Below are 26113 nucleotides of genomic sequence, written 5' to 3' on the forward strand. Positions count from 1 at the left end.
AGATATGGGGCCCAGTGGTGTCCTATATGAACGATTGATGGCATAGCTAGAGGAGATATATATTTGTGCTTAAATATCTGCACTCGCACTTTAAAGTACCCTGTATTTAATACCACTATCATTTCCTATGTATTATGAAATTTGTGTACTTTTTTAAAAGATATTTTTATTATATCTGTAACCATCGTCTTTATAAAATATTGTAACTTGTGATAACGTCCATAGATTAATAAAAAAAAAAAACTGGGCTTTTTGTAAGTGATGTGTATGGTTATTTTCTTTGAGACTCAAAGCTACTGACGTCCACTCGCTAAACGCCAGATAGCGGTCAGTCTTCAGTCTTTACAAAGTGCGGAATTAGTAAACTGCTGCATGGAAAATAGATGAATCAGGAATAGGGTTCAGCAAACATGACATTTTCAGCTTCAAGTGCTGTATGTCTGAAACAAATGATTCCCTACACTCCACTAAAACCATTATAGCAGAATGACGTTTTGAGAACAGGCAAATACAAATGTTTTAATTCTTCTGTTTCTGGAAGTCTGTGCAAAACTGTAAGATATCCACAAAAAGACATGATGCCAGAATATTTGCTCTTATTCAAACTATATTACCTTCCCACCAGGTACGTAGGCACTGCTGTGGTTCCAAATCTTTGCATCCCATAGTAATTAATGAATCCAACGTCTCGGAGAGAGTTCATTGCTTCTTCTACCTGTGCATCTGTTCCAGTTATATTCCTGTCAAACATTACAAGAAAATGGTGAAAAACATTGGTACATAACTTACAATTGATACAGACTGGCACACCTGCAATGCTGTATAGCAACCTGTAGGAAACTGGAATTTTGTTGCAGTTGTCCCCCCGCTTTTTGCACCATTTAGAATTACTAGATGCTGGTTTCGACTCTGACAGTGCACTGAAGCCTGCTACCAGGTTCCAGTGCCAGTGCTCTTTCCTTAGGACAAAGATGTGCTCCACTGTTCGCCAATTGGCAAGGACTTTAATACCCCTGTAAGTCCATAGTAAATGGTACCCCTGGTACCCAGGGCATGGGTACTAAAGAGGGTCGTTAAGGGCTGCAGTATATAATATGCAACCCTACAGGACCCACACACAGGGACATCTTAAAGACTTTCGGGGCCCTGGGCCAAACTTATTTTGGGGGCTCCAGTTCGGTAATGCTTTGAATTTATGATCCAGTTTAATCTCTTTCATGCGGTCTTTGGTCAGGTCACAGAAAAATATTTACCTACTACTGCTGATCTCTGTGTCTAAAATAATATAAAAATCCTGGTTATTTTTCTAAATTGGTCTCTACTTTCTTCTTGAGTGTGTGTCAAATGCTTAACACTACCCTCTGGTAAGCCTAAACTGCTTGCCCACATTACCACAAAAGAGAGCATTTGAGATTATTAATTTAAGCCCTGTAAATCAATAAAGATCGTCTGGACTTTCTACATGGTGTACCTCGTTTTGGTACACTACATTAAAAACCAGCTCCTACACTACCTTCATCTGTGATAACTCTTGACTGCTCAAGAATTTACTGTAGTATACTCTTGATCTTGTAAAAATCTGCCTGTTTACCATTCCTGTACCCATTCTTGGATTTATCCTTCACCATTTTATTTTTAAGTATCTGTATTAGATTTCAACAGTTATCCACTTATTTGCATGTCAGTGTTTAGTTTCTTCGTTTTTTTGGGGGAGCAACTGTACCTTCATACATCTATTTGATTTACATTGTATTTTAACTATTTCTATACAGGTCATTTCAATACAAATGTTGGGTTGTAAGGATGGGTTACCCCATAATTTGTGCTTCATGTTGTCTTTAACTACTGTGTAGTAAGAGTTTTTGCCAGTTTTAATACTGCCCCTCAGTTCTTATTCGTCGCTTGTTTATGTCAACCATCTCTGGTGAGGAACCCCGAGTTGTGCATTCCCTCGTAGCCCGTATGTTACTTTTAACATGTATTTGTATTATTGGATGTGCTTCTCACCATTTGATATTTCTGTTGTGTGTGCGTAAGCGGAGGGAGGGGGTTTAGAAAGAGAGATGGGGAAGTGGGAGGTTGATAGTCCAGAGTGAGAACAAGAGGAGTCAAGGGAGAGGGGGAACAGCTATCAGAGGGGTCAGTGTATTCCCTCTACTATGTCTGGTTTGCATTGTGTTTATTCCTTCTCCCAGGTCTCCTCCATTTAGCCCTAACCCCTTCAGTATGTTGCATGCTATTGCAGTGGTCTTCCACCTCCTTGTAGAGTATGAACTCTAAGAGCATGGTGTCACAAGCCTGCACAGAGTTTGAGTCAACAATGCCCTTTTGTTTGGCTAGGTGCAGTGTCTACTCCTCCAGTCTTGCCCACTTTTAATCGGTTGTGGTGCTTTTGAAGTTTTCAATTGCTTGATCAGGTATCTTTTGGAAAGAAGCAATGCTAGATCGAGGATTCCAGTGGTGGTTTTGGCCTTACGTTTTCTTGGCATGAAGCCTTCATTGCTACATTTTACCTTTTGCAAGCTGGGCCTTTCCAGTGTTAACCTTGTGCTAGTTATTTCTAGTCAATGGTCTAGAATATCCTGATAATTCTGTAACCTATGCAGGATGTCTGCCCTATCTGCTCTGCATCAGGGACACTCTGTTCTGGAGCAGTTGCATATCTTCCTTATCTTACTTAGTTTATTAGGGGTACGACAGACCGTATAGGAGATGCTGACTTGCATTAATTTGACCCTAACAATAATTTATATTTTCTGGAGAGAATTAGGGTCCAATACATGCCCTCTAGCTCTCTGCCCAAAACATGTGTCCATTTGTCCCCAAGAGACATCAAGTCTATTATGGTTTTGGTTATCATTCATTTATATAGTGTTGTTAACAAGCCATTTCCCATGGTCAAGAAGTCCAGTACCATAAAAGATTTCAGTTCTTTCGTCATTCTACCCATGACTTTTTTTTAACAGGTACGTGGCCTTAACATCGGTTCTGAATGCCCCTCTCATGTATTCCCCATGGCATGTCATCACTGTGCATCAGAGAAGACCTTCACTTTTGCATTAACATACAGGTCTCCTATTCTCTGAATACCAACCATCTCCCATACCTTAAACATCTGCACCCACTCCTCTACCCTCAGGCCCAGGAGTACTTATATTTGTATTGTGGGTGCATACAGCATTTGTTCTCCTGAGGTGCCTTACAAAGAAATACAGTAAACAAGGAAGTGCCACATTTTTTTACGGGCTGTTCTACCCATCATTGATATTAGGGGGGTGTTGCAGAAGCCTAAAATGTATTTTATCAATTGGAGCAGGGTCAAGACTGATTTGCATATGGCTGGGTCCAAACTGAGGTGGCATGGTGTGCATAATAACGATGTACTGGGAAGCGGCCCGAGTAATTACCAGTGGCTGAGATTAATTCAAACATTTCATTTGCTACTTTTTTGTATACTTTAAGATTAAGGCAACAGCAAGGGGAAAGAAAGACTTTTGCTCCAACGGCCACTCCATTTTGTTATTCCAAGATCTTTCATTGAACAGTGATCACTTTCCAAAGGAGAAGTGTATTTCGCCAAATGACTGCATTCCTTAGGGCACACAACACTGTACACCATTACCTACTTAAATCTTTGGCAGAAACGAAGAAAACACACCCAGGACATATTGTTTAGGGTCAAGGGCAACACGTTTTCATGTGTATTTTATCCTTTGGACAAGTAGGCCCAACCCCCTGCAGCACAAACTTGTATTTATGAATCATTAATTGAAAGCCTTTATTATTAGGGTGAGCGCTCTAAGTAAATGCTGTAAGCTCTGACTGTACTACTGACCGTGGTTCCAGTATAAAAATGTGTACACACGTTTTCAAAGTTGAGCAATGTGAGGCTATGTATAATGCTCCCAGAATGCGCTCTGCTTTGATGCAAATATTTGCAGCAGTTCAGCAGTCCAAAATCTCATTCTACTAGGCCCTAGTCTTTCTTAGGGACTACAAAATACCCTAAAAAACTATTCCCCATTCTTACTCCAGGCCAATCTTGATTGCCCTTTTGCTAAGGAACATAAGAAACCACTTGGGCGAGTGTAATGGCTTGATCCACTGACATCTGAGTGAAAGCAGGGGTGTGTGGGCCGAAAACCTTAGAAAGGGGAATGTATAACATACTCGGATAATCTGTAGGACCCACTGATCCAAAGTGATAAAGCACCACTAGGGAAGGCAGTGTTGTATTCAAACTCCTAAAGGACCTAGAATACTGCTCTAGGACAAACTAAAGGTGTTTGGAAACACTGATTGAAGATGCGGAGCTAAAGGACTGGTGGTTCTGCTGATGTCCTAGTCTTTGCCAATGCTTCTTCCCCAAGGACCACAAAAAGACTGTGTTGGATGCTGGTCGGGCTAAGAAGGTTGTCCTTGGGGAGAGAAAAGGTCTCTATAGTAACCTCTGACCTTTCTCTACTGCTGACTGAATCTGTGGGCCAAGGATAGCAGCCCTACCGACCTAGAAATAACCTTGTTTTTTGATGCACTCCAAAGCCGCATTAACCTCCTCTAATAAAAAATGGGCCTTTAAAACGGCGTGACCATCAATAATTCCTGGACAGCTCAGTAAAATCTAGTGGAGTAAAATCTAGTGGAGTACATTTAGGTGTGATGTCTAATAATGACACTGGTGCCCTTAGTACAAGCACCACTGGGGTCAATGGGATCTAGGCATGAATGAAGAATCTGCATGGCAAAAATTTTGTACATTTTGAACTTTTTTTTTTTTTTTTGAGTTTTATATAGCATGAACTTGACCCAAATCGGGTATCAGAGCGCTTGACATAGCACCAGTTGCATTACATGAGGACACATTCGTTGTGTGAAACATTTACACATGTCCTCAGGAAATGTTGGAGTAACTTAACACGCCGTGCCCAAAAGGAACAGCCATAGCATACCAAAACACATACTACAGTCAAGGAATGTAGTGCCAGATTGCCTGCAGAAACCGCTGTATGCATAAATTATTTTTGATTCTCCATCTGGTGAAGTGGAAGGAAGGCCTGTACTACACAAGGCTTTCCGAAGTAGCATGAGCCTTTATGAACTTCGAGTTAAGAGGCAAGTCACTGCTGCAGCCAGCAGAAACTGGTTTTGACCAAGCGGAAATGATTAGGTCAATCAAAAAAGAGAATCCAGAATTGGAAGGGCCTGGTTGTAAGATCTCTATCAGGGGATTAGCCTTAGGGCCTGATTACGATCTTGGAAGACAGGGTTATTCAGTCACTAACGGGACAGATATCCTGTCCACCAAATTACAATTCCATGATATCCTATGGGACTTGTAATATGGTGGACAGGACATCAGTCACATTTGTGACATAGTATCCCATCCGCTAAGATCATAATCAGGCCCTTAGTCACTTCGGGGAGAAATGGCAGTTCTAAAACTGGCACTGCCCTCCAGAAGACTACCTCCAAGCCACTCACATTCTATAAGTCAAGGTACAAAGCAGCATTTGCTGAAAGTGAAGGAATGAGCTTTCTGCTTCATCACCACTGATTTAAAGCATGATGGTGTGAACCAAATATAGCCTTGATCTTCTGTAAGTATTTGCTGTTGAAGCAGAGGAATCCGAAGGGAGTCATCTTCAACATATGGTAAAACTTTGGTTATGATGTATAGGTGACATAGGGAAAACTCTAGCAACAAGGTCAGAATCCAGGGATCTGAATTCGGGGCCAGAGCTGAAATTGGATCTGGAACTGGCGCTGATGGAAGAACAAATGGCAAGGAGTGAAGCAGAGTAGAGGTATGGCTCAGCCCTAGAGGCAAAGCCACCTAACTTCAACCGGGAATAGTACGCTCATGAAAAGAATCAGTCAGCAGAAGTTTGACCAGGATCCATGGGCCTAGAGGGCAATCTAGAGGGATGCAGTACAAATCAGAATTATGGCCTCTTTGAAAATTGAAACTTGCTGTGGAGTCAATGAAGGCCTAAGAAATTGGGCACGTAGTCTTCAGGATTGGTATTTGGCCAAAGAAGGTGGCATAGTGGAGTTTTTGCACACTGACTTCATTACCTCCCCCTTGTGCAGGAGTGCCTAGACATGGAAGAGTCCTCTTTTCTCTTTCTATTTTTCTTCTCCGACTTATCTCTAGACTTCGACTTCGCTGCAGATGGTGATCTAGACTTGCACATGTCTCGTGACCAGGATTAAGACCAAACCTGCTTCTGCTCGGTGACAGGGAGCTTGGCTTCACGTTCCCTGATGGCATTGGAGTGCATCAGGAAGTATTTGTCACAGGACATGGTATCATGCTTAGTGACCAGACATTGCAGGCAGACATTCTGTGCGTCTGTAACCAACATCTATTTTCAGCTAGCATAACATGGTTTAAAACCTGTAATTTTCAGGGGCAACATCACTGTACATAGCCAAACATTTTGTAGGAGTAAAAAAGCTTTAGTAAAATTATTTAAAACGGCAGGAGGAGAGCTCTGGATCTGCGTTGAAAGGCATGGAAAAAGAACTGAAATCAGCATGCATGGGTGATGCCTGAATTGAGCTTAGTGTCAACATGTCCGGAGGCGAGAAGGAGTCATTATAGAGGTTTATTGTGCCATCTGCCAGTGTTGAGAAGCTACTGCAAGAGTTTACAGGTTCAGTGTGGTATCTGGGCAGATTCACAAGCTGAGGAATCCAAGGTTACAAATATACAACAGAAATACTCATTTAAATTACTTGTCAAATTTTGTAAAATCAATGAATCCTCTTCTTTGCAAGCCCATATGATAAACAATGCACATCAAATTACTGCTTTAATACAATTTTTCTCTGCCTACTGACACTTAAAACCATTTTAGCTATCCGATCCATACATTTCACAGATCTGGCCACAAACTGTAATTCCTTCCTGGCTAATGAAGAGACAAGCAAAAGTGATGTCTATTAAGCATCAGGGTTTTAGACAGGTTACATTCTTGATTGAAAGCTGTATATATAAAAATAATATGTACGAAGATTACTTTTCTCTACTTACTAAGTCTGCATTGATCACTCATGTTACGATACATTTACAAGATTTGAAATTTGAATCTCATCTCTTTAGTTTCCATATGATAAAGATATTCCTGCTACCTCCCTAGTACAGGACGATGAGTGACATAATATGACATTTTTCTTTCATGAAAATGTATCTACCTTGCTTGATAGGGACAATCTTCTAAATTTCCACACTATGCTGGCTTTTTCAAACCTGGTTTTTCTCCTGACTCGACACTCCCGGCCGCCATCTTTGATCGGGGTGCGGTCTAGTGTTCAAACTGGAGCATATAAAAAGGGACGCTGCGCGAGCGCGCCTCGACCCTTGACAGAGCAGTTGAAAGCTCTCTGCTCCTGTCTCCTTAATTGTATTGCGTTTTTGAACACCATTTGTTTTCAACAACGATAGTGGCAGAAATCTACTTTAGGAATTTTTAATAATTGCTTTTAAACTGTGTTGTGTGGGGAATTTAAATTTCTGTCAACCTGTGGGGGCTGGTGGCTTTTTGGAACAAGGCTTTTCTCTTGACTCGACACTCCTGGCCGCCATCTTTGAGCGGGGTGCGGTCTAGTGTTCAAACTGGAACAAATAAAAAGGGACGCTGCGTGAGCGTGTCTCGACCCTTGACAGAGCAGCTGAAAGCTCTCTGCTCCTGTCTCCTTAATCATAATGCGTTTTGCACACCATTTGTTTTTAACAACGATAGTGGCAGAAATCTACTTTAGGAATTTTTAATAATTGCTTTTAAACTGTGTTGTGTGAGGAATTTGAATTTCTGTCAACCTGTGGGGGCTGGTGGCTTTTTCGAACCTGGTTTTTCGCCTGACTCGACACTCCCGGTCCCCATCTTTTATCGGGGTGAAGTCTAGTCTTCAAAATGGAATACATAAAAAGGGACGCTACGCGAGCGCGCAGCAGACGCGCGCCGAAGGCAAGCCTGCCTGCGCCCGTCTGCAACCCAGAGGCGACCGGCAGCCGACATGCTGCTGATTTATTTCCAGGTAATACCTGTACATATAACCCCATATTAAAATACAGCAAAGAAAAACTACTAATGATTGGCAGGGGCATGAGTTGCTGCTCCCAATGTACCCTATTAGTAGACTTAGAGCCACTCTCCTGTAAGGAGTGCAATTGGAGCGCTCATCCACAGCCTGATGTAGGTGGCAACTTAAGTGGGAAAGAACTCGCTATATGTACTCCGCTTCCTGGGACTGCGGGGGACAGGGATAAGCTAAAAGCCGTCCTATTAAACACTAGATCCATTAAAAAGTATGAGCTCCAGCTCTTTGACCTCCTTACAGAAACACAGCCTGATGTTATGTTTGCTACGGAGACGTGGCTTAACGAGGGCTCCAACCCGACCATCGCCACCGCCCTCCCACCAGAGAAAAAGATACTTAGGAAGGACAGACCCGTCGGTAGGGGTGGGGGCGTGGCAATTATATATAAGAACTCACTCTCCTGCCTATTATTACCCATGGCAGAGTTAGAGGGGGCGGAGGGACTCGGTTTCCATCTGACGGTTTTGGCTCACCAGTCCATCGCTGGTGCGGTAATATACCGTCCACCAGGGCTAGCAGGAAGGTTCCTGGAATCCCTTGGCCATGTTATCTCGCCCATTGTGTCCAAGTTTAGTCAGTGCTTGATTCTTGGGGATTTCAACAAACATCTTGACCAAACGACCAACCCAGAGTCTATCAAAGTATGCGAATCCCTGAGTATCCTTAATCTGACTCCCTATGTTTCGCTTCCAATGCATCAAAAGGGCCATACCTTAGACCAAATCTTTTCAAAGACTAGGTTAGAACCAGTTGTCCCCTCCCCAATCATCTGGTCAGACCACTTTTTGCTAACCTTTAGGTTAGACAAGGTTCTGGCAAAGTCTCAGTCCTACTGTAAACAGCGGACGAGAAGCTTTAGACCTTTTTATCAGATAACACCGGAGGCTTTAGCTGCCATACTTAGCCAATATCCCATACCAGTCAATGGCAACTTAGAGCATGACGCGCTTTCACTGGAAGGCTGGCTCCAGGAGCGGACTATGCAACTAGCTCCGTGAAAAACACGAGTCGCCAAACACGGCAGAACCTCGCACCTTGATTTACAGAGTCTCTAAGGAAAAGGAAAAGCGTGTGTAAAGGCCTTGAACGTTTATGGAGGAGAAACTTTGATCCCATGAACAAATTCACCTATAAAGTGGCGCTAAAAGCCCACTATGCCAAAGTCCGAGAGGAAAAGAAAAACCTTTTGGCTGCAAAAATTGAACAAGCTGAGAATTGCTTTAAAGAATTGTTCAAGATTGTCAAGGACTTCTCTTCCCCATATGCAACAAAAAGCCCTTTCACCACTACCTATGAATGGATAAATCATATTGCGCAATAGTTTTATAAAAAAATCAAAACTATTCAGGATTCGTTCAGTGGTCTACCCCTGGACAGGGAGAGCAATATTTATATGCCCTTCCCTCCTATTTCGGAGAATACCCTCTTGGAGTTTCCACCTATGCCTATGGCCAATTCACTTAAAATTATGAAGGCTTTGAAATACGGATCTCACTCTGACTCTTGCCCAGCAAAAACCCTGGCATCTATTGCAGAGGTAATGTCAACCGGATTTTGAATCTATCCCTGTCCAGGGCAGTGATGCAGAAAAATTGGAAGCACGGAAAAAGTCCCCCGCTTTTATAGAAAAAACCTCAGTTGATCCCTTGTTAGCTAGCAATTATAGACCGATATCGCTCTTACCCTACTTCTCCAAGGCATTGGAGAAATACTCGAATGTCACCCTTACTGATTTTATTGAGGCAAGTCAGGTGCAACACCCGAGCCAGTCAGGATTTAGAACTAACTTCAGTATGGAGACGGCCCTGCTGGAAGTCTCAGAGACGATCAAGACCACTCTTGATAGTGGAGGAAAGGCAGTGCTGATACTATTAGACCTCTTGGCGGCTTTCGATACCGTGCCCCACGAACTACTCCTTCACAGACTGAAGGGAAGTGGTATTGGGGGCACGGTGCTTAGGTGGTTCTACTCCTTTTTGGAAGGCCACCAGCAAACAGTCTGGTCCCCTCCTTTCTCAGCCCTCATTCCTCCGTTGAATGTAGGAGTTCCACAGGGTTCTGTTTTAAGCCCAACCCTGTTTAATATATACATGGCCCCTCTTGCTCCTCTAGCAGAACAACATGGGGAAAAATTATATCATATGCCAACGACACTCAGTTGTTGTTTACCTGTGAGAAGGATGAGGTGCTCAAAGGTAATGATGTCAATGCTTACTTGACCAAGGTGTTTGTCTGGTTCAGGCAAAATCAATTACTATGCAATTCCGACAAGTCTGAAATTATTTTCTTTGGACATACTCCAGGCGACGAATGACATCAATGGTGGCCATAAAATGTATCCCCCCCCCCCCAGTAAGCCCAGTTTACACCGTAAAAAACCTAGGGGTGTAACTTGATTTTGACATGTCCATGAAGTCCCAGGTCCAATCGGTGTCTGGCACCTGCTTTGGGCTATTAAAAACGATGAGGAATTTCCTCCCCCTGCTGCCTATTTTACATAGGAAAACTGTTGTCCAAGCATTGATTACGTCAAGGTTGGACTACGTAAATGTGCTGTATCTGGGCTTTCCGGACTACTTATTGAGCCGCCTCCACGTAGTTAAAAATGCGGCGGCAAGGGCCGTGCTTATGGTCAGACCCAGGTCACACATGACCCCTCACCTAAAGTCCCTACACTGACTTTCAGTGGAAAAAAAGGGTCCGTTTTTAAGCCCTGGTGTTGACGTTTAAGGCCCTTAATAACATCGGGCCCCTTATATCAGGAATAAAATTCTGCTCTATAAACCGTCCAGAACCTTGCGGTCATCGACCCAGCAACAACAATCGTGCCAAAGTTCTGTCGCTCACGTAAAGGAGGACGCTCCTTTCAGGTGGCAGCTGCAAAACTATGGAACAGTCTGCCACTCTCCCTTAGACAAGAACAGGATCTACTTAGCTTTAGACGAATCATAAAAACCTGGATCTTCCAACAGTAGAAGAATTGTTTTGCTGTTAGGTCTCTCATATGCTCTGTCTTGGGGTCAAGACAGCGCCGGGACATTCCCCGGAGTAGCCGTGCGCTTTACAAATACCCCATAACATATAACGTATCTTGGACAGAAGCCTGTGCTCTAAAGCTACAATTGAGAAAATGTCTTTCAACCAAAAGAGACTGTCTCTGAAGACTGAACTTGAGACTTATGTTTTAGAACTACTTATTAACACAGCTCTTAGAGTACAATGCCCATACCATTGCCACAAGTATACTGATTGAGACAGACTACTCACTGAACAGGCCAAATTACAATACGTGAGCCAACAAATAGCAGTAATGCACTTGCCCACTGTTATGTATGCCACAATTGCTTCTTTTTTCCATTGAACATCATGGCCTCTCTATTGTACTCAGTGTTTTAATTTTTATTGTGCTGGACAGCAAACATCATGAAACTCTTTGCTTTTCCTTATGCAGACAGGTTGAAGGCTGTGGATAAACAATAGCACATGCTAAAAAGCCTCCGTATTCGGGAAAATAAGCTTGCTGAACATAACAGGGCAAATGCTTCGCAAAGAGCCTGATTCACAAAGGTAAACTTACACTTTTGAGTAAGTTTAAACTTGCTGCAGTAACTTTACTACAGTTTTGGTATTCACAAACTAAAAGTGTAACTTTACTACTAGTAATTTCAAGACTGTTATTTTACTACTAGTAAAATTACTGGTAGTAAAATTACACTTGTAGTTTGTGAATACCAGAACAGTAATAAATTTAGTACAGCAATTGTAAACTGACACAAAAGGGTATGTTTACATAACTTTACTACAGTTTGTATTTACAAACTACAAATGTAATTTAACTACTAGTCATTTTAGGACTATCATTTTATGCCTAGTAAGATTACTTGTAGTAAAATTACACTCCTAGTTTTTGAATACCAAAAAGTTGTAAACTTACTACAAGTGTAAACTTACACAAAAGTGTAATTTTACGTTTGTGAAGATGGCCCAGTGTATCCAAGTTATGTTCTAGGCTTTGTTATTGCTTCCTTTATTCAGAAGACTGTGGTGGGCACAGACATGGCCAACCTGCTAGTTCAGTTTTACAGCTTTATTTAGCATTCTAACAGCAACATGTCAGAGAAAACATTTACAAATGTGGGCTTGTTGGAAAACCTTTTGCTCCTTTTTTAGTTCTAGTATTGAATATGCTACTTACCAGTATGCATCTGTTCTTGGCATGTAGGGCTGCTGACATTCATATCTGTGCATAGATCGCCGCCTAGTGTTGGGTCCGGATGATTGCACATTGTTGTCCTGGAAGAGTCTTCGAAGTATCACGAGATAGGTGGCTCCTCCCCTGGACTACAGTGCGCATGGGCATCCTCTCCATCCTTAGATTGTTTTTCGCCATTGTGGCAGTGATGGAGTAGATATAGTAAGTGATGACCATGCTATACAGTAATTCTGAGTGCTGCAGCCGCTACAGGCGCCAGGGAGGAGGGTGGGCGATATGAATGTCAGCAGCCCTACATGCCAAGAACAGATGCATACTGGAAAGTAGCATATTCAGTTCGAGGCATGTGGGCTGCTGAATTCATATCTGTGCATAGATTATATAGCAGTCCCTCCATTAGCGGCGGCTGCCCATGCCAGCTGCAGCAGTCTGAAAAAGAGTTTTGAGAACAGCCTGTCCTACAGCTGCCTGCTGTTTTGAGTGTACATCTACACAGTAGTGTTTGGTAAATGTATGTATAGTGGACCATGTCGCTGCTCTACATATTTCCTGTAAAGGAATGTTTCCTAGGAAAGCCATGGATGCCCCTAACTTTCGTGTTGAGTGGGCTCGTGGGGGAATCGTTAATGTGCGTTTAGCTTTTTGATAGCAAATTTGAATACATTTAACGATCCATCTGGCTATCCCTGCTTTGGAAATGGCGTTGCCCTTGTGTTGTGGAGAAAAGGCAACGAAAAGTTGTTTTGTTTTCCTAAAATCCTTTGTTCTGTCTATATAGTACATGAGGGCCCTCTTTACATCTAGTGTATGGAGCATTCTCTCTGCGACATTTTGTGGATTTGGAAAGAAAATGGGCAGTTCAATAGTCTGATTCATGTGGAACTGCGAGATCACTTTAGGCATGAATTTGGGGTCGGTACGTAGTACAACTCTGTTTGCGTGAACCTGTATGTATGAATGGCTCTTGAACGGTTAGTGCCTGGAGTTCACTAACTCTTCTTAACTAAGTGATTGCCACTAAGAAAGCTACTTTCCAGGTGAGGAATTGAATCTCACATGAATGGAGAGGTTCAAAAGGTGGACCCATTAATCTGGTGAGGACCACATTAAGGTTCCACACTGGTGCCGGTGGGTGTCTCGGGGGAATCACTCGTTTGAGTCCCTCTAAGAAGGCTTTAATGGCAGGCACTCTGAATAAAGAGAGGTGCTGCCTGTTTTGAAGATAGGCTGCTATCGCGGTTAAATGTATACGTATGGAGCTGTATGCCAGATTGCATCGGTATAAGTGTAAGAGGTAACAGATGATGTTTTGAATGGATGCGTCCAGCGGGTTAATGTCATTGTTGTTGCTTTAAATGACAAACCTTTTCCATTTAGCCGCATAGCAAGCTCTGGTTGTGGGTCTCCTGGCCTCCTTGATGATATCCATACATTCAGGTGGCAGGTTTAGATAGCCAAACTCTAAAACTTCAGGAGCCAGATTGCCAGGTTCAGCTGTTGCGGATCTGGGTGCTGAATTTCGCCATGGTTCTGTGTTAAAAGTGCGGGTGTGATCCGCAGCCTTTGATGGGGCACCACGGAAAGTTCTAGAAAGGTGGTGTACCATGGTTGGCGTGCCCATGTGGGAGCAACTAGGATGAGTGTCAGTGAGTGTTGTCGCAGTTTGCGTGCCACTAGCGGTATTAATGGCGCTGGGGGAAAAGCGTACGCAAATCTGCCGGACCAGTGCCCTGTGACTGTGGATGTGGGAACCTGGCGGCAAAGCTTTGGCATTTTGCGTTTTTGTTTGTGGCGAATAGGTCTATCTCTGGATGACCCCACTGTTGGAAGTACGGCTGGAGTACTGACGGATGTAGCTCCCACTCGTGCATCTGGTGGCTGTGTCTGCTGAGCAGATCCGCCATCTGGTTGTCCTTGCCCGGGAGGTGTTCCGCCATGAGGAATATGTTCCTCTGAATGGCCCACTTCCACATGCTTTGAGCCAGATGAGACAACTGCGGAGAGTGTGTTCCTCCCTGTTTCTGTATGTAGTACATGGCAGTCATGTTGTCCGTCCGGATCAACACTACTTTGTTGCATAAGTGTACTTTGAGTGTCTTCATGGCTAGGAAGATTGCCATCAGTTCCAGAATGTTGATGTGCATCTTCTTTTGATGTGTGGTCCATAGTCCCTGCACTGTGTAATTGAGTACATGAGCTCCCCAACCGTGGAGAGAGGCGTCCGCCGTCAGTATTATTTGCGGAACAGGCTCTTGGAACGGTCGGCCCTTGCAAAGGTTTTGTGGATTCCACCAATGCAGAGAGTTGTATGCCCGACCGCTCACCAACACTAGGTCTGTTAATTGTCCGTGAGCCTGATTCCATTGACGTGCTAAGCACTCCTGAAGCGGGCGCATATGTAGTCTCGCGTGCGGGACTATGAAAATGCAGGAGGCCATCATGCCTATCAACTGAATGAACACTCGCCCTGGAAGGGAGTGTTGAGGTTTGAACTTTGTGATCAGCAGTTGCATGCTGTTGATCCTCACTAAATTTGGCTGAGCTGTGGCTGTCAGAGTGTTTATGGTCGCGCCCAGGTACTGTCGTACCTGTGCGGGTTGAAGATGTGATTTTGGGTAATTTAGTGAGAATCCTAGACTGTGAAGAAGGTGAATGGTGAGGGACATGTGGCTGGCACATTGCTGGGCTGACTTTGCCTGAACAAGCCAGTCGTCCAGGTAAGGGAAGACGTGAATGTGCTGTCTTCGTAGATGTGCAGCCACTGTCGCTAGGCACTTGGTAAAGACCCTGGGTGCCGTCGTTACGCCTAAAGGGAGAACTTTGAACTGATAGTGGTGATCCTGAATAGTGAACCTGAGATATTTTCTGTGCGATGGGTGTATGGGTATGTGGAAATACGCATCTTTCAAATCCAGTGTGGCTAGGAAGTCTCCCTGACTGAGTAGCGGTAGAACCTGCTGTAGGGTGAGCATATGGAAATGCCCCGACAGAATGTAATGGTTGAGGGGTCTCAGGTCTAGTATAGGTCTGAGAGAACCGTCCTTTTTTGGGATTGAGAAGTACAGAGAGTACACCCCTGTCCCCTGTTGGTTGACGGGCACGACTTCTATTGCACCTTTTTGCAGCATACTTAGTACCTCCTGCTGCAATAATGCCAAGTGCTCTACGGACATAGGACGGTGCTTTGGCGGTATGGTGGGTGGAGTGGATGTTAATTCTAGACAGTAACCGTACAGGATAATGTCCCTGACCCACCTGTCTGTGGTGATGGTTTTCCAGACTGACAGGAACTGCTGGAGTCTCCCCCCGACAGGTGTTATGTGGTCGGGGGGCAGTGAGAAGGCGTCACTGTTTGTTTTTGGGGGAGGACCTGGTGTTGCCGTACCCACGACCTCGGCCTTTGGTGCTAGATCCACGATATCCACCTCTATTGGTTTTATCATAGTTACTCTGCGTACCCCCTTTAGTGTACTGCTGCTGGGACCCCTGACCTCTAGCTGCTCCTCTATTCCCGGGGCGACGAAAGGAGCCACTACGAAACTGCTGCGACTGCAGAGCCCCCATTGACTTTGCAGTTTCAGTGTCTTTCTTAATTTTTTCGAGGGTAGTGTCAACCTCAGGGCCAAATAAATAGTCTGGGTTGACCGGTTGATTTAAGATATTGTTCTGAATCTCAGGCTTGAAGCCTGAGATTCTTAACCATGCATGCCTCCTCAACATGACGCTTGTGTTGATGGCCCTTGCTGCAGTGTGGGCTGCATCTAGTGCGCATTTGATGGACGCATTTGTGAGGAATTGTCCCTCTCTGATAAGGAGCTCCGCTGCCTCTTTGTATTCATCTGGCAAATGTTGTAGCAGTGATTCTAGTGTGTCGTAGTGGGACCTATCATAACGGGCCAGGAGTGCCTGGGTGTTGGCAATGCGCCAGATGTTTGCCGCTTGCGCTGCTATCCTTTTGCCTGACGTCTCCAGCACTTTGGACTCCTTGTCGGGCGGAGGAGCATCACCCGTTGTTTGTGAATGGGCTCGTTTGCGAGCATTAGCAACAACCATGGAGTCTAAAGGTAGCTGACCCCTAATGTACATAGGGTCTCCGGGTGCAGGCTTGTATTTCTTTTCGATTCTGGGGTTCAACACCCGTGCCCTGGTTGTTTCTTTAAAAATGTCTTTTGCAGGTTTTAGAACTCCCTTCAACATTGGCAGAGTTTTGACGGTTTTCTCAGAGGAGGCGAAAGTGTCCACTAAGAAATCTTCTTCCACAGTGTCAGAATGGAGTTCCACTCCATGATTGGCAGCAGCCCGTTCTATGAGGGCATTAAAGGCAGCAGTGTCCTCTGTGGGAGACGTCTTTATATTGTAAAGCTGCGTGTCAGCAGTATCTGGTGCGTTACCCTGGTCGGTGGGGTCATCCCATGCCTGATCTGGGTCTTGCATGTGATCATCAGGATCGATATCCCCAGGGTAGGTGGTATCATCCCCTATATAGTCCTCTCCTGCGTCTGCCTCTGAATGCGTAGGAGAAAAGGACGGTGGATCCTGAAGGAAGGGTTGAAAGGTGTCATGAAGCACTGGTGCGGACCCTGCCGGCAGTTTGTGTTTCAAGGGAATCTTGTAGGAGTCCAGGCCCTTCTCTGGTGTGATTTTCCGCTTGCGGAGCATCAACCTACCAGTATCGGCGTCGATAAAGTGTGCCTGTGAAGGCTCGATATCGATGTGTCCAGTGGATAGTGACTGTGTTTGGCGGACACGTGTCCGAATTTCGAACATTTTCGGTGCCTTGGGCGGCGGCAATCCAAAGGTGATGTGCGCCGGCGCCGAGTGTGATTTTGCGGCCTTGTGCGGTTTGGGACCCGACGTAGGTTGGAGGGTTGCCCGGTCTCTGATGCGTTGCAACGACGCTGAGACCTGTTGCAAGGTGAACGCAGATGGCGCTTTGGAACCGATAGGCACCGTGGAGGCAGGCGTCAAAGCAGCATCCGACTTATTTCCAGTCTTTGGGTCGTCGATCCGAAGGGAGGTATCGACGCTCGTCGGAGTCGATGATTTTGCAGGCGCCGCACTCTTCGATGTCGACGCAGACGGGTCGACCACCTTGACCTTGGTGGGTTGGGCTGTAATCTTTGGTGCCATAGGCCGATGCGCCTTGTGGGGACCGAGGGCCTTTTTCTTTGGCTCGGCGCCGGGACCCGTCGCGGTGAGCTCGGCACCGAAATCTCGTTTGGTGCGTTCGGTGCCGATGACTTGTGCCGGCATCGAAGGAATGGAGGGCTTCGAGGCCTTCGATCCGATCGCAACCTGTTTCACTTTCGATGTGACCGGTGCGACGGACGGTTTCGGTTTTACTGAAGGAAATCCAGTCGTCTTCGATATTAATGGCTCCTGTGAAATGTTCGAGGCCGGGCCTTGAGGCGGGGCCGAAGAACCGTGTGACTGATCTTGGGTAAGGCCCGCAGGCGATCCCTCGACCTGAGCCTTATGACAACTTTGTCTCTCGGCCTCCGTATCGACGGGTTGGCCTAGCTCTTCGCTGGAGCTATCTTCCTCGGCCCCAAGGGCCTCATTGTAGTCTCCTACCTCTTCGACGACGTCTTCGTCCTCAAAGATCACATCATCATCGTCTTCCGATCGGGAGTCATGTTCGGAAGCGTGGCTGGAGTCTATGTCTTCTACGCTCTCGGCGTCTTCGTCCTCGGTGCTGAAGATGTTGGCCGGGGCAGGCGCCGATTGCTGTGCCTCCAATCTCGCTGCCCGTCGATTCCGGAGAGTCTTCTTCGAGCGGAACCGGGCGCAGGCCATACATTTCGACTCATCATGATCCGGTGAGAGACACTTGTTGCACACCGTATGGACATCGACGTGTGGGTATTTCGCATGGCATAAAGGACATCTCTTGAAGGGAGTCCTCGATTCCATCGTCGATCGGAGTTCGATGTTCGGACCAAAGCGGATCCGAAAAGCGTGAAGAAGGTGCTAAAACACAAAATAAACTGGTCGATACCGAACGGGAACAATACCGACGAGATCTAAAGGCCTTTTGGCCTTGAACTAAAGTTTCCGAACTTGAGCTAAGATAAGCACATCCGAACCCAATGGCGGAAAAAAACAATCTAAGGATGGAGAGGATGCCCATGCGCACTGTAGTCCAGGGGAGGAGCCACCTATCTCGTGATACTTCGAAGACTCTTCCAGGACAACAATGTGCAATCATCCGGACCCAACACTAGGCGGCGATCTATGCACAGATATGAATTCAGCAGCCCACATGCCTCGAACACTATTTTATTGTGCTTCAAAGCAGTGAAAGGCAGCAAATGTGCAAGCCAAATTCTCAGCAAAATAAAAACTCAAGAACACTTTGAAGCACCACTAGGTAGAGCCTCACTGCCTCCTCAGTGAAGACAATGCATGTGTTAGCCATCTAGAGAATTTTAAGTGTTACCCATCTATGGAAGACACATGTCACGCATGTTCCCCTACAGGTGTCTTTTACTCTACCGGATCTGCCTCTGGTACCCACATGAATCTCATTGATTGGTTACCAGTCTTGTTAATGGAAATCATTAGATCAATTAACTTCCTCCCCACCCTCAGGTGCACCTTTCGGTGAGCACCAATTACGGTTATGGGAAGCCATCACTAGTTCACTGTGAAGCCAAAAGAAAACAAGCATTTACAATGCAACGGTCTTGGCATTGTTAAAGTTAGAGCTATTGGCATTGCTCATGACATTATTTTTGTTTATGTTTTTAAAACATTTAAAGAAACGGCATTGTTATTTACAATGTCAATAGCTTAATCACTCTCAAAAGCGAGATTTATTATGCGAGCATTATTTGGGAAGTTTGGCAAATCCATAATTATGAGGAAAACGCTGCAGCATCGCAAAATGCCAGTGGCCCAGACTAATATGCATGATTAGTATTTGGATTCCATGCCCATTCCTTCTTTGTCCTCTCTGCTGAAACAGCTGTCTGAAGTGTCAAATTTTATTAATACTAAACAAAAATCGCACTACCGTGCCAGGGCCAGACTTGGCGTTGATAATGATTGTTTGAAAAGGGAACTTTGAAAGGATACGAACTTGACCAATTCTGGTTTCAAAATATAAGAGAACACTGTAGAGGCATGCGTCTACCAACTGTTATATATAATTTGGGATAGATTTCTTAATCTGTCGAGTTCAGCCACTGCATGATTATATTGTTGTCTCTTTTTGAAACTCAGGAGCAGTAACATTGTCGTGGTGTCACTAGGGCTTCAAGTGGATGCTTTTTCAATATTATATACAAGCCACAGTTACTGCTAATTTATCTTATGCAACTAACAACGATTGACAAAGCCAATAGTCCTAACTTGTTGTAGGTATCATGTTACTTGTTGTATCATTATGCCTGGATGCAATGACAAAAGAGACAGCAAAATACAAGTCGTATAGACCCCGCGCAACACCGCCCCCCACCCCCACCCATTTTTTTTTATCCCACTTAAAGCCCTGGGTAGGATACTCAACAACAGGGCCGAACTGGAACCCCAAAGTAGGCCTGGCAATTATGTCGGACCAGCTGGAGGGTCATGGGGGAGGTTAACTGTGAAGCACTTTTGCTACAGGAAACGCCCGATGCCCGGGCAAGCCAGCCCGGCCCTGCTCAACAACCCCGTTCTCTCCCGCATTTACCTGTGATCAGGCGCGCAACACCCATTGAACTCAAAGGGCTTCAGCCCCCCCCCCCCCCGTCGTGTGTGGCAGCCCGGGATGAGACCGCTTCCCGGGCAGACACAAAGCCGCGCCTGAGCACTTCACAGGTCTTTAAAAAGACCATTTGCATGTTAATGAGGCCTCGCTGTTGGTTCACCCCTTCTAAGAAGCCCCGCAGCTCCACTCTGCCTAGATTCGGCCCCGCCCACCCCCGAAATCAGCGCCACTCTGCCTACTGTTTAAAGATTAAGCCCCCCCCGAAATTTTTGCTTAGCCCCCCCCCCCCCGCCCCCCCCCCCCGAACATTAACTAGCAAGTGATTTCGCTGGTCGCTTTTTCACACGCTCTGAACTTTGGCAGTGATTTTTCCCCTTGATAGAGAAGTTTCAGTTTCTGTATTTGGATTCCATGCCCATTCCTTCTTTGGCCTCTCTGCTGAAACTGCTGTCTGAAGTGTCACATTTTATTAATACTAAACAAAAATCGCACTACCGTGCCAGGGCCAGACTTGGCGTTGATAATGATTGTTTGAAAAGGGAACTTTGAAAGGATACGAACTTGACCAATTCTGGTTTCAAAATATAAGAGAACACTGTAGAGGCATGCGTCTACCGACTGTTATATATAATTTGGGATATATTTCTTAATCTGTCGAGTTCAGCCACTGCATGATTATATTGTTGTCTCTTTTTGAAACTCAGGAGGAGTAACATTGTCGTGGTGTCACTAGGGCTTCAAGTGGATGCTTTTTCAATATTATATACAAGCCACAGTTACTGCTAATTTATCTTATGCAACTAACAACGATTGACAAAGCCAATAGTCCTAACTTGTTGTAGGTATCATGTTACTTGCTGTATCATTATGCCTGGATGCAATGACAAAAGAGACAGCAAAATACAAGTCGTATAGACCCCGCGCAACACCGCCCCCCACCCCCACCCATTTTTAGGTCTCGGGACCATCCGGTCTGCCGAAGGCAGAACCGGAAGTCAAGAGATTTAATGTTTTGGAGAAGAGGGGCTTGAACCCGCCCCTCTTCTCCCCTGTTCTCCATTGGCTGGCCTCTTCAATGCTGGCCAGCCATTGGAGAAGAGGTCCCGTCACTCCGATCAGGCCCCGTCCTTTTCGGATGGGGGGGGGGCGTGTTTTTTGCAGAAAGTCTAATTATCTCCTCCAGCCGCAAAACACGCCCCCGAATCCGAAGACGACGCTGCGTTTCTCTGAGGCATTTCTGCTCTGCCTCGGAGAAAGGCAGCGGTGTTCGATGACTGCTTGGAAATATGCTTTTTACAAAACGCTGTAAGTACTGAGGTACCGAAGATTCTCTGTTGCAGCAAGGCACTGAGTGGCGGTAAAAGGAGTTTGATGTAAATATACATGCGTCAGCAGCGGAGGTGCAATAAGCGAGTATCTCAAACAGAAACTGAAACTTCTCTATCAAGGGGAAACATCACTGCCATAGTTCAGAGCTTGTGAAAAAGCGACCAGCGAAATCACTTGCTAGTTAATGTTCGGGGGGGGGGGCTAAGCAAAAATGTCGGGGGGGAGCTGAATCTTTAAACAGTAGGCAGAGTGGCGCTGATTTCGGGCGTGGGGGGGGGCTGAATCTAGGCAGAGTGGAGCTGCGGGGGTTCTTAGAAGGGGTGAACCAACAGCGAGGCCTCATTAACATGCAAATAGTCTTTTTAAAGACCTGTCAAGTGCTCGGGCGCGGCTTTGTGTCTGCCCGGGAAGCGGTCTCATCCCGGGCTGCCACACACGACGGGGGGGGGGGCTGAAGCCCTTTGAGTTCAATGGGTGATGCGCGCCTGATCACAGGTAAATGCGGGAGAGAACGGGGTTGTTGAGCAGGGCCGGGCTGGCTTGCCCGGGCATCGGGCATTTCCTGTAGCAAAAGTGCTTCACAGTTAACCTCCCCCATGACCCTCCAGCTGGTCCGACATAATTGCCAGGCCTACTTTGGGGTTCCAGTTCGGCCCTGTTGTTGAGTATCCTACCCAGGGCTTTAAGTGGGATAAAAAAAAATGGGTGGGGGTGGGGGGCCGTGTTGCGCGGGGTCTATACGACTTGTATTTTGCTGTCTCTTTTGTCATTGCATCCAGGCATAATGATACAGCAAGTAACATGATACCTACAACAAGTTAGGACTATTGGCCTTGTCAATCGTTGTTAGTTGCATAAGATAAATTAGCAGTAACTGTGGCTTGTATATAATATTGAAAAAGCATACACTTGAAGCCCTAGTGACACCACGACAATGTTACTGCTCCTGAGTTTCAAAAAGAGACAACAATATAATCATGCAGTGGCTGAACTCGACAGATTAAGAAATATATCCCAAATTATATATAACAGTCGGTAGACGCATGCCTCTACAGTGTTCTCTTATATTTTGAAACCAGAATTGGTCAAGTTCGTATCCTTTCAAAGTTCCCTTTTCAAACAATCATTATCAACGCCAAGTCTGGCCCTGGCACGGTAGTGCGATTTTTGTTTAGTATTAATAAAATTTGACACTTCAGACAGCAGTTTCAGCAGAGAGGACAAAGAAGGAATGGGCATGGAATCCAAATACAGAAACTGAAACTTCTCTATCAAGGGGAAACATCACTGCCAAAGTTCAGAGCTTGTGAAAAAGCGACCAGCGAAATCACTTGCTAGTTAATGTTCGGGGGGGGGGGGGGCTAAGCAAATATTTCGGGGGGGGGGGGGCTGAATCTTTAAACAGTAGGCAGATTGGCGCTGATTTCGGGGGTGGGAGGGGGCTGAATCTAGGCAGAGTGGAGCTGCGGGGGTTCTTAGAAGGGGTGAACCAACAGCGAGGCCTCATTAACATGCAAATGGTCTTTTTAAAGACCTGTGAAGTGCTCAGGCGCGGTTTTGTGTCTGCCCGGGAAGCGGTCTCATCCCGGGCTGCCACACACGACGGGGGGGGGGGCTGAAGCCCTTTGAGTTCAATGGGTGTTGCGCGCCTGATCACAGGTAAATGCGGGAGAGAACGGGGTTGTTGAGCAGGGCCGGGCTGGCTTGCCCGGGCATCGGGCGTTTCCTGTAGCAATAGTGCTTCACAGTTAACCTCCCCCATGACCCTCCAGCTGGTCCGACATAATTGCCAGGCCTACTTTGGGGTTCCAGTTCGGCCCTGTTGTTGAGTATCCTACCCAGGGCTTTAAGTGGGATAAAAAAAAATGGGTGGGGGTGGGGGGCGGTGTTGCGCGGGGTCGATACGACTTGTATTTTGCTGTCTCTTTTGTCATTGCATCCAGGCATAATGATACAACAAGTAACATGATACCTACAACAAGTTAGGACTATTGGCTTTGTCAATCGTTGTTAGTTGCATAAGATAAATTAGCAGTAACTGTGGCTTGTATATAATATTGAAAAAGCATCCACTTGAAGCCCTAGTGACACCACGACAATGTTACTGCTCCTGAGTTTCAAAAAGAGACAACAATATAATCATGGAGGGGAGGAGCCTAGCGCGCAACCAAGATGGCCGCGTAGGCACAGGGCTCCCGAGGGCCTCCACAACTTCCCACGTCTATCCTGAATTTATCCTGATTCTATCGACGGGCTTCTACGGGCGAACCTACGTGGAGGCGATACCTGCTGTCCAAATTCAAATCGGACATCGGGAGCCGGAATAGTATCGATTCCAAGTTGGCGGCCTACTCCGGACCTTGCCCCGGACTCGAGTTGGCATGGTGCCCGGGCAGAAAGTGAACAACAACGGCATGCAGGACTTGGGGCGGTGCGCACCCCCTACTTTCACTTTCGGTTTCGGGTCTCCTCGCTGAAACTGAGGGGCCTTGGATTGTCAGCACACATTTATAGTGGGACGATTGGGTAACCTGCCTGCTCTTGGACACTAGTTGGGACTACCCTTTGGGATCGCCGAGGCTCCCTAGATTGGCTCTCGGGGATCGCTCATCGTGTTGGTGGCCGACACCCTTGACGACCATCAGACAATGGCGGCTAGATTGGACGGAGAGAAGCAAAAATCCAAGACAACTAGGCGGGGAGCTCATACCCAAGCTAACAACATGGCCCGCTATACCCAGTCGAGAGGTTCCCCTGGTGGCCCGCATAAGTCACCGGAGAGACCCAAGGATGGCCCGGGATCGTCAACGGAGTTAACATTGCAGGACGTAATGGGTGCCATTGATGAGATGAAAGCGGCGGTCGGCCAGCGATTCGATACATTGGCCCATAAATTGGACACAGTTTTGATCGATGTTAAACTAGTCAGAGCGGACCTTTCACAAACGAATGAAAGGGTCAAATCCTTGGGTCTGACGACATCGAGTCTGGTAACGGACGTGTCTGACCTGCAAGCCGAGGTCCGTAATCTGCAGACGTCCACTGCTTTGTCTGTCCGTCGACTGGAGGATTTTGAAAGTAGGGCTCGGTGGAATAATGTGCGCATAATCGGGGTGCCGGAGAAATCGGAGGTCCCTGCAGCTGACCTCTTTGTGGAAGACCTTGTGATCAACCATCTCGCACCCAAAGGCTTGAGTAAATTCTTTGCGGTTGAGCGGGCCTATAGAGTTCCGGGTGGTAAGCCCAAACCGGGCGCTCCCCCACGGCCCATCTTCGCCACAATTTTTCATTTCAGGGACAGGGATGCTATACTGCAGGCCTCGAGGGTGAGTGGGCCGATGAAGTTCGAGAACACTCCTATAAGTTTCTACCCGGACTTCACACAATTGGTCCAAAAGCAGCGACAGGAGTTCATGGGTGTCAAACGGCGACTGAGAGACATGGACCTGAAATATGCGATGCTCTTTCCGGCCAGGTTGCGGGTTGAGATTGAGGATCGGACGCACTTCTTTGATCGGCCGAAGGAGGTTGGAGATTGGCTTGATACCCTGCCTCAGTAACGACGTCGAGAGGGACAGACCGAAGGGAATGGAGTGGGCTCGGCTGGACAGGAATATACTTTTGGTTCCCGGTGACTGACTATTGTGATGGCACTTCCATATTTTGGTTTGGTGTTTCTATTCAGCGCCTTATCCTTCAATGCCCGGGTATTGTGGGGTGCTCAGTGGGGCTCTTTCCTCCTCTGGGTTTTCTTTTTGTAGCGTAGTTAATGTTAGGGCGACAGGCACACTGCAAGTTGGGGGGGCTACATGGGCTCACGCAGGGGTGCAGGGTGGGGGGAGTTGTAACGGGAAGGTTGGTGGGGAGGGGGGGGAGTTGGGGAATGTTTGTTTGTTTCACAAGGCAATGTGAGGTTAGCTGCTGATTTGTCCTGGTTATGTTCTCCGGGATGTGGGCATCATGCACGGGAGCGGGGTGGGGGGTAAGGGATTGAGAATACTTTCGTGGAATGTGAACGGACTGGGGGATAGGATCAAGCGCGGGGTGGTGTTGCAGTTTTTGAAACAGATCTCGCCCGACATTGTTTTCCTGCAGGAGACACATCTGATTGGAAACTCCTTCCATGCCCTGAATAGGCGGGGCTATCGCCTTGCTGTTCACTCTGGTTTCACTTCTGGCTCTAGGGAAGTGGGTATCTTGGTCAGGGCCTCTCTCCCGTTGGAGGTGGATGAGGTGCTCCACGATGATAGAGGGCGATATGCAGCATTGGTGGGGAGATGGGAGGGTAGAACTGTTTTGCTCGTTGCTGTTTATGTGCCACCGGGATTGCAGACAGCTACATTTGCGGATTTGGGGCGTTTGGTCCTGGGACTCCCTGGGGGGGTTCTGGTGTTAGGGGGTGATTTTAACGCTGTTGTATCCGGTATGGAGAACCGTCACCCCCCCCCAGGGATCTCCCTAGAGCCCAGGCCTGGCTGGGTGGCTTTCTAGATACTTTAGGACTTATAGATTGCTGGAGACTGATGCACCCGGGACAGGCACAATACACCTTCCACTCGGGGGCCCACGGGAGTCTCTCGAGACTTGATTATATACTTATGCCGGCATTCCAGGCTGGAATGATCGGGGAAGTGCGTCATTTGGCCCGAGGTATTTCTGACCATTCCCCTCTATTGTTGCAGATGGAGGTTGTTCCTGGGGCAGAGGGAAGAGTAGCGCCAATTAACCCCTGGTATTTACGTAACCCTAATGTTCGTGCGGAACTGGTTAAGTCC

At 46.4% G+C, this 26113-nt stretch overlaps 1 protein-coding gene across 2 annotated transcripts in view; it reads right to left on the reverse strand.

Annotated features, from left to right (window-relative positions):
* The window catches only part of PUS7 (pseudouridine synthase 7), a 291175-nt gene that overhangs the window by 150878 nt on the left and 114184 nt on the right, over nt 1-26113 (reverse strand). For both annotated transcript variants that reach the window (XM_085654146.1, XM_085654148.1), the window contains exon 9: nt 615-740. In XM_085654146.1, the coding sequence (XP_085510272.1) occupies nt 615-740 (126 nt within the window). The remainder of the gene's footprint in view (nt 1-614; nt 741-26113) is intronic.

The sequence above is a fragment of the Triturus cristatus genome, chromosome 4_1, assembly GCF_964204655.1.
Source record: "Triturus cristatus chromosome 4_1, aTriCri1.1, whole genome shotgun sequence".
In the NCBI taxonomy this organism is placed as follows: domain Eukaryota; kingdom Metazoa; phylum Chordata; class Amphibia; order Caudata; family Salamandridae; genus Triturus; species Triturus cristatus.